We start from the raw sequence: 8959 nt of genomic DNA on the forward strand, positions 1-8959 counted from the left end.
TTCAGAATAAAAACCCCAAAAGGCAGAGGTCTGCTGCACCACAGTTTCCATCACTGGGCCCATGGACACCCCAAGAATGGGCTGCTTGGTCCCTTCTGCCTTTGGCATGGTTTACAATTGAGAAGTCTTGCCTGGGGCCACCATCCCTGTCAGACCCTTGGCCTTGGGCGTGTGTTGGTCATTGAGTGGGAGGGTGAAGGGGAAAGGTCTCTGCTTGCCCTCAGGGCTCTGAATGTCTGGGCTGGGCCAGGGCACTGGGGTGAGAGGTCATCCTTCCTGCCCTCCACTACAGCCCCAGCTGCCATGGGACTTGTTCACCACACTAATGCAATCGTCCTGCTGCTCATTCCTTCTCTCTTAGTGATCTGGTTTCTAATTCTTACTTTCATTTCTCTTCCTTTTATGTGTTTATCAGCCTCTAGGAGGTCATGCTTTAAGTGAAGAACATTCTACTTCTGTTTTTTTCAGGTAGGGCATATGGAAAGCTAGATTCCAAGGTTTTCTACGTAGTCATTATCCAGGGTGACCCCACACATCTTAAACCTTACTGTTTAATAGACCCGGGAAGTAATCCCTTAGAGTGTCTGATCTTAACAGTCTGATCCTGCTTAGCAGAATATTTGTGTGTCTGAGTTTGTGTGCCAGTGTTGCCTTAAAATGCTGTTAACCTAACGTGAAACTGTAGGCCTTTAAAATCAGACAGATTACAGAATCCCAAAGCCTTATTCTGATTTATAAACTTAAAAAACATCAATTGACTTTTCTGGAGGGAAGGGTGGGGGAGGATGTAAAATCCATGCTAGTACAGTAGGAAAACTCCTGCTCTGTTCCGAAAGTGGAAAAAAAAGCCCTCTCTGTATCGAACGTCCTAGAAGGACCTCTCTGAGAACTGGGGAGAACCTCGCTTTATTCGGAGAAAATCCAACGTGGAGATGAGTGTGTTTGCCTGAATTTTTTTGCCTGCGGAGAGGGATGTTACTCCTTTCCCCGTTCCTTAGTGAATTTCCCCGAAGATCCGAGCAAGAGGAGTTGAACCCATTCCCCGCAGCCCGAAATCAGCCGAGCAGAGCTGGTGCCACAGGTCCCTCTCTCCCGGCAAGAGAGCAGCGCGCTCCGCTCCAGGTGTGGCAAGTACGTGACACTGTGCGCTCTGGGCGTAGGGCCGGGAATCGTGAGGCCCAGCAAGGCCAGGGGCTCGGGTTCAGACTGGTCGTGGACTTGAGGGAGGCCCAGACCCGAGTGTGGGGCCCGGAAGGGGGATGGGGTCTGTCCGGAGTGTGCTCGGAAAGAAGACCAAAGGGTCTTCCCACAGCTCAGATGAGGCTTTGCTTTGGCTGGATCGCGGAGAGCGGCAGCAGGGTTCTTTGTCCATGTTACTTCCTGCGAAGGAATTGCTCTCCTTAAATACGGTTATTTGCGCTTGCAGACGCCCTTCCTCCCATCCCAATACCCGGAGAGGCCTCCTGGGGAAGATGGATCTGAGACAAGATCTTTAGCAAAGGCCGCGAGCCTAAGCCTCCTCCCCTTCGCTGTGGGCAGGGTCTCCGAAGGCGAGAGTCTTGGGGACCTTGATCCAGGCGTGAGCCTCCCAGGCCCTGGCAAGAAGGAGCCAGCTCCTAGAACCCCACCCCCAACCCCCAGCCCATACAGGACCAGGTCCAGCTCTCCACTGTGGGTTCCCTCTTCCCCTTGGAGTCCAGAACTGCCGAGTGTGTGTGTGTGTGTGTGTGTGTGTGTGTGAGAGAGAGAGAGAGAGAGAGAGAGAGAGAGAGAGAGAGAGAGAGAGAGAGAGAGAAATGATCAGGGAAACTGTGGTCATATCTCCTTTCTTCTCCTTCCTAAGGCTCCCAGTTTTAGAGTCCCAGCTGCCGGTGGTGAGGTTATATCAGACCTACAGAAGTTGTCTGTGTTCGGCAAACAATTACTGTGGGTGGAACCTCTTGGGTGACATCAGAAACCAAACCACTGGGTGCTAGTGGGACTCACATCTCCTAAGTTCCCCCTTCACTTCTCTGGTAGATAACAGGCCCAGGACACAGGCAGATAGGGCCTGAATGCCCTGCTGAGGGAAGTACTAAATACCTGTTTGCAGAAATGAACTCTTCTAACCAAGAGAGGGGAGCAATAAGGTTAAAGGTCGACCAGGAAAGAACCAACAACAATAAACAGACAACTCTCACCCCCCCACACACACACAAGGGTCTGAAGGCATCTTTGGGCTGTTGTGGAAATGTGAGATGCTAAATTTTTAGAGAGTATTCCCCTGCCCCCCCTATTTTCTCAGCATTGAAGGGAACCAACTAATTCTTGACTTAAATAAGCCACCTGGAATATTAATGTTTCTAGTCCTTTGGTGACATCATTTGTGCTTGCCTCTGACCGAATGGGTTGTTGCTCTTCCAAAAACTATTCTGACAGGCAAATTCCTTCACATAATTCAGGTTTTAGCACTGAAAAAGAGGACGAAAAAGAAAGGAGGGAAAGGGCCATGAAAATAAATACTAGTAGGGGACTTTTCTCCTTTCTTTGCTAAATAAAAGGTTTACCTGTCATTAATTGTCAATGTCACTCTGAGTGGAGTTACTTGTTCTAGCAATTGTAAGGAGGTCATCTGTTTTGAGGAAGAGGGTGTACCACTTGGTACTTCTTGTCGGAAGTTTATGTTACATAGAAAACCTATAAAAAAGCCACCAGGGTCCCTCAGCCAAGAGACCCAAGTTACCCAACCTTCAGCTAACATTTTCCTCTAAGTCCTCAATTTTGTTTCATTTTTTTCTGTCCATGACTTTCTCTAGACAGTAGGACAGAGGGAAGAGAAGATGGGGAGAGCAAATATCACAAATACTGATTTTGTTTCATTTATTTAAATAAATATAAATATAAATTTTATATAAAACTATTCACATACAAAGGAACTGCCAGGGAATTGGATTTTAAAACTCTCCTCAGGCAAATTTTCAGAAAGCAAGACTATAGGGTTTTATTTTCTAAATCATTTGCAACTTCAATAATTTCCTTTGAAGACAACAACAAAAACAAAAATAATGAAGAAACCCCGTGTTCTTATTAGGTTCTGAAAGACAGGGATACATAGGGAAATGACAAACACCTTCAAAAAACCCCATATGGTGTTAAATTAAAACAACCCTGTTTCTCCTGTTATATGATGAGACTGAGTTAAATTCTATATTATTTACATTTTAAAAATCTACAACTCCGAGCGGAGCCCCAAATAAACAGCCAAGAAGGTGGTGCTCAGGATGGGACCTATCTTTGAACTCCCCAGGACTTCTCCACCAGTTCCTTCTCCACGTGGGACGAAGGCGATGGTCGAGAATTTGGCCCCTGGTACCCTCTGGGTTGGCCTTGAGGGGGCTGCCAGGAGCTGGCAGTGTGAGGGGGTGGTCCTCCTCATAAGGGAGAAATCTCCTTGTCGTCGTTAGCAGAGGCTGGAGACAAGGAGTCCTCATCCTCTGAGCGCGCATAGTGCGCCTGGCTACCGACGCACTTGCAGCTCGCGTGACTGTTCCTCTGCGTGCCCTTCCCCTCCTTCTTGTGCTTCACGCGGCGATTCTGAAACCAGATTTTCACCTGCTTCTCTGATAGGTTCAGGTACGTAGCGATTTCGATCCTCCGCAGCCGAGACAGGTACATGTTGGAGGAGAATTCCCGCTCCAGCTCCAGAAGCTGCGTGCTGGTGAACGCCGTTCTCATCCTCTTGCCATTGGGTACCTGACTGGCGTCGGAGCCTCCTGTGGACCGGCCAAGAGAGCGCACAGAGTAAGGCTCCGGCTAAGCGTGCAACCCCACATGCCATCTCTTAGAAAGGACCTCTCGAGGACCCAGCCCTTCCAAACATCTGCACTCATTCCTCACTTTTCCCCAATTCACCGTCGTTGCTTTCAGGGAAGGAGAAATACGCTCAAAGCGTGTTAAAAGGCCTTTCATGCGCACAGAGTTAGAGGGTGAAAAGGGGTGAGAACTTGCACTTGTGTGATGTGCCCCTTCCAGCCTAGCGGAGTGGCACGCAGCCTTAGCCAAAAACACAGAAACGCTTTGGCCAGCCCAGACGCCGGGTTGCCACACTTAGGTTCAAGCACACCCGCCCCAAACCTCAGCCAATTAACCTCGGGCTTCCCCACAGTCATGTTCGAGGTCCTAAAGGCCCCGACAATTACGCGACACTTGTGCACCTGTGGAGTGAAGCGCACAAGACTGCATGGGGAGTTTGGCAAGCTAATATCCACGTTCGTGGCACTTCTGGGGACGATTCCACAATTACACTAAAAGCCCCTCCTCCCTCCCACCCCGCCCCCAGGCTCCCACTCTCCTCCACTGGAGGCGGAAAGTTTGCTCCCAGAAGCGCAAAAGGCGCGGCTCCCTGTTACCCAGAGACCCCGCCCTACCCATGGTGAGGCAGTGGAATCTCCGCGGGTCCGCCACGTTATAGGTGGTGGCGGTACAGACAGGTGCGTGGTGCTGTGGGTGCCCCAAGGCAGCTGCGGCCGCCGCGGCTGCCGCTGCAGCCGCTGCTGCAGCAGCCGAACCCGGTTGCTGGGGCTGGTGGTGATGGTGGTGGTGCTGAGGCGGGTGGTGGTGATGGTGCGCGTGGCTCACCCGCGGGCAAAACTGCGGGTCCCCAGGACCGGAAGAGAATTGGCTCTTAAGCAGAGGCAGGGCCCCGGTGCCTCCTGCCGCCCCGCCGCCCCCGACCCCTGTACCCCCGGCTCCGGCGCCCCCGCCACCAGCGCCCGCGGGTGCGCGCGAGGAATGCAGGTGCGAAGTGACGCAGAGCGGGCACACGCAGAAAGCGCCGCTTTTGCGGGACGGGCAGCCGGGCCCGGACACCGACATCACCAGCGGGGAAGGCATGCCAAGTGGGATGAAGAAATCCGGCCCAGGATGCGGTTCAGGAAGCGAGGGTGCGGGCCGTGAGGAGTCCTTGATGATGAGCGAGTCGACATAGAAGGAGCGAGACATGTCGGAGGGACTGGTGGCTGAAGGGTCAGGCCGGCCGCGGCGCCCCCTCCCCTCTTGGGTTCTGAGCTCTGCCGCGGTAGCAGCGCGGACGCGGGGAGTCAACCCTTGGGGGATGCGGAGGTGTCGGTGTCTGGGACACAAACAAAGGGGTCCCTGGAGAGGGCTGGTCCTCACGTCCCCCGCCCGGCGCCCCGGCACTGGGATTTTATAGCCCCCACCCGGCACGTGATGTTGCAGAGTACCGCTCGGCTCCGGCTCCTCCGCAGCTCCCCACCCTCGGGATAGGCTGCCCGAGTCACAACAGAAGCGGCGAGGAGGGGCGGGCGCGCGGCGGGGAAGAATGCGGGGGAGGGGAAGGAGGAGACTTTGCAAAGTGTAGGTTTTGTTAATTTTCCGTGGAAGCCGGCCACCTCCTCCTCTTTCTTAACGCTTTCCAGAGAAATCACAATCTCTGCATCCTCTATCCCTACCCCTCTTCCTAGCCGGGCCCCCAGCCCAACTCTTTCCCCGCTCCCCGCTGCACAGCGCACCAGGTGGGGACTTCCAAGCCTTTTTAGTTGGGATGGCCGATGCACCCGGGCTTCTCAGTGCCAGCCGTGGCTGTGGTTCAGTGTAAAAATTTTACTTTGGAGCAAAGTGTGCAAAAGGCAGCGGTCTAATCCTGGCCGTGGCTGGGGCCGTGGCCCTATCTTCCTCTGCTCCCCACCTTTTGGACTTGGCTAAAAGGTGGTTAGTTCACAACGGATGCAGCGCATAATTGTGAGGCTTCCTACCTGAGAAGCCAAGTGTTTCATTCTGCTGCCCAAGAAGTCTAAAATGCCTTCTAGTTGGGGCCCTCCTGGAGTCACTTAGACCAAAGACTCTTTTTTGTGCCCCTTTCTAGCGGACATCTCCTCCCTCTGCACAGAGAAGTTGAAGAGTAGCCCTTTTCTTTCTCCAAGAAGTTATATGGCTATGCCTGCAAACTCCATTCCAAAGATTTTGGAGAGAGGACTAAACACCAGCCGTCTTAGAGTCTGGACAGGGATTGGGGGAGACCTTTGCTCTGAGAATAGCAGTCTCCGGTTTCTCTCATTTTTATTGGTCTTGGGCAGCTGGCAAGGCTAACCAGGAAGCACTGTCTCTCTGTATCCCCAAATCCTAAAGAGGATGAAGTAGATTGGGCCACTCGAGAAATCCTGCGTTTAGATAGGAGAGGTGACTTGGTATAGAAAATCTCTCTTGGTGGTGCAGGTCCAAGACTTATGTTCTACCACTGCATGAAAGAGGATGACTGCCATCACTGGGGCTCTGCTTCTGGGGGAAGGCAAAACACAGAGGTGACAACAGTCTCTTCTCTCCTCCTCTCCCCTTGCTGAAAAGCAGGCTACAAGTCAGGTCCTTGTCCTGAGTTCACAAAGTCACTAAGAAACTTTAAGACAGGTATTTCTCCACCTGAGAGGACAAAGTGGCCAAATGCAAAGCACCAGTTGGAAGGAGGCATGGTTCTGTCTCTCTGTCCCCTTCCCATCTTGGTTACCATTCTCTCTTGTCGGCTGGAGAAGTGTAATTGGGTTGTAGGGACGCCCCACTCTGGGGAGCCCAGGATTTATGGATGGCAATTAAAGTTTTATGAATTGCAGCTGAGGCTGGTTATTGAGCTATTTGAATGTGATTAGAATTCAATTAGAAAGCGGTTAGTGGACGGTGGGTCTCCAGAGCGTAAACAGACAGCTATTCCAGAAATGTGCTAATCCAACATCTTGTGACAACAATTAAGGAGTCTCAGAGCCGAATGTGGGGCAGCTCAGCTGTAACTACTTTTGTACCATAAGGTTGGCTTGATGCAGCCTTTGCTACAGAGACACTGGGTCTCACCCCAGCCCACTCAGTCCAGCCCAACCCAGCCTGCCCTTACATTTGATGAGAGAATCCAGGAAGTCCCAAAAATCATTCTAGTCCCAGGAAAAAGATTTGGAGTTCAAAAGCTGAGGGAGCCTTTATGGCAGGGAATTTAAAAAGGAAAAAAAAGAAGAAGAAGAAGAAGAAGAAGTAGAAGAAGACCTAAATTGTTCAAATAGGTGACTTGATCCCCTAACCTCCTTTGATTCTTTGAGAGTCACAATTTTCTCTTTTCTCATCTGAGAAAGCCATGGTCTGCATGACACTATTCTCAGAGGTTTCAGGTGTGCTCACAGAAAGAACTCCTCTGCTAACATGTTAGAAGTTGTGCTTGCGTGCAGACCATTTTATTTAAAAGAATAATTAGGCAGAAGACTTGCATCTCATTCAGTTTACGTGTGACTATAGAAACATGCAGTTCCCAGTGCCAAAAAATTTTGAGAAAGGTGAAGGCCCTTGGGTTGCTAAAGGCTGCAAAGGGAGCTTCAGATCAGGCTGAGGCTGACAGCAGTACTGTGACTGAGACAGTTGACCTTTAGGGTGCTTGGTTAATAAGTGCTTGTGCCCAAGAGCAAGTATTTTGGAATTGTATCCCTTTGCATAGTCTCTATCCTCGTTCTTTTCTGCAGTCCTCTGATTTCTCAGTGTCTTTCTTCCTCCTTCTCCCTTCCTGTCTTGAATGCAGTCCACGTCTCCAGATCTACCCACTATGTACCCTCTTTGGCCCTGGTGAGAGCAGAGGGAACTCCATGCTCAGACTTCTCCTGAGAGGGACCAGACAGACCATGGGCGTGTGCCCAGGATGCTTGCGTGGCTGCACAATTTTATTTCTCAGTGATTCTGTTCGATAAAATTTCATTGTCCATTAAGTAATCCCCAAAATGAGAGCTCTTATGAGCCTATAATGAGCTCTAATTGCCACGACTTGGGGAGCCACGTGGAAGGATTTATTCGGTATTAAGCAGTCGGGTACAGAGTACGGGCTGTTACCTAAGCCATTACTTTCATAATTCAGGGAGAAAATTAGTTCTTTTAAGAAGAGGGGGAAATCCTTTGATTCCCACCCCACTTGCTCAAGATGAGAGAGGATGGCTTTGTCTTTTCTGAGTGCAAAAGAGTGTCACAAATACAAAGGTAACAAAATTGTTCTCTCCACTCCTGGGCAGGGCACCCCCTCACTATCAACTTAGGAAAACTCAAAGCAGTTCTTGAAAGAACATCGTCACCGCCTTCTGGCCTCTGAACACTCCAAATTCAGCCTGGGTGAGCAGTTTCGTTCTAGCTCACCCTTGAGATTTGAATCTTGGATGTAGGTTTCAAAAGGTCTTGCAGCACTGTATCCCTCCAGTGAGACAGAACCTGACCTGAACCCCACATTCCTCTGGCACTTCTTTTTTCTATTTCCTTTCTTGGGCAAAGTCAGGGAGAGTAAAGGGCAGAGACTTAGCGTTACTTATTCAATAGGCCCCAGAGTTCTGACCCCTTGATGTGCTTAGCCCCCCCTTTTTTTTCTAGGCAGTAACTCCCACTTTGCCCTCACTCTGCATTCCCCAAAGTACTCCCCCCTTTCCATCCCTGGTCCTTTTTTCTGTGCTTCAGCGTTTGCCCACAAGGTTCTCCTGCTTCCAACGGAGGCCTCCAAGCAGGGCGGGACAGCCCTGGAGTTGGCGGGGCCGCCTCGGATTTATTTGCTCCTCTTACATTGATTTCATATTAGTTTCCAAAGCGATGAATGATCTCAAAGCTGGGTTTTGTTAGCCGAACACAAACAGAAGACAGGACTTACTTGCCCCCAGCTCCCTTTAATGAGGTCATTATCAAAGCGTGAACAAGTCTATGAATGTTTTATTGAAAGCGCATCGTTAACTTGTATCCATCCTTTTCTCGGAGTGGCATTGTGATATTGCTGTCTGTGGCACATCTTACCCGATATAGCCCGAGATTTCCCCATTCTCTGTAACCAGGCAACCCTTTCTGAATACCCAAAAATTGAAAAGAACCGCTTAGTCTTCAAGAAAGTCCTCAATAATAGTGGAAAAGAACAAAGATCCAGGAGACAACAAAATGCCACAGGGGTGACTTTTCATGAGCAATTATC

The 8959-nt window shown here is 50.5% G+C and overlaps 1 protein-coding gene across 1 annotated transcript; it reads right to left on the reverse strand.

Moving 5' to 3' along the window:
* Positions 1–3009: 3009 nt before the first annotated feature.
* On the reverse strand, positions 3010–5095 carry Gsx2 (GS homeobox 2). The gene is made up of 2 exons (XM_020161785.2): positions 4407–5095; positions 3010–3752 (listed from the first exon to the last, which is right to left on the reverse strand). Exons 1-2 carry the CDS (start codon positions 4978–4980, stop codon positions 3412–3414), a joined length of 915 nt encoding a protein of 304 aa, XP_020017374.1. The 5' UTR covers positions 4981–5095; the 3' UTR covers positions 3010–3411.
* Between the last annotated feature and the right edge of the window lie 3864 nt (positions 5096–8959).

Source organism: Castor canadensis, chromosome 9 (assembly GCF_047511655.1).
Source record: "Castor canadensis chromosome 9, mCasCan1.hap1v2, whole genome shotgun sequence".
Taxonomy (NCBI): Eukaryota; Metazoa; Chordata; class Mammalia; order Rodentia; family Castoridae; genus Castor; species Castor canadensis.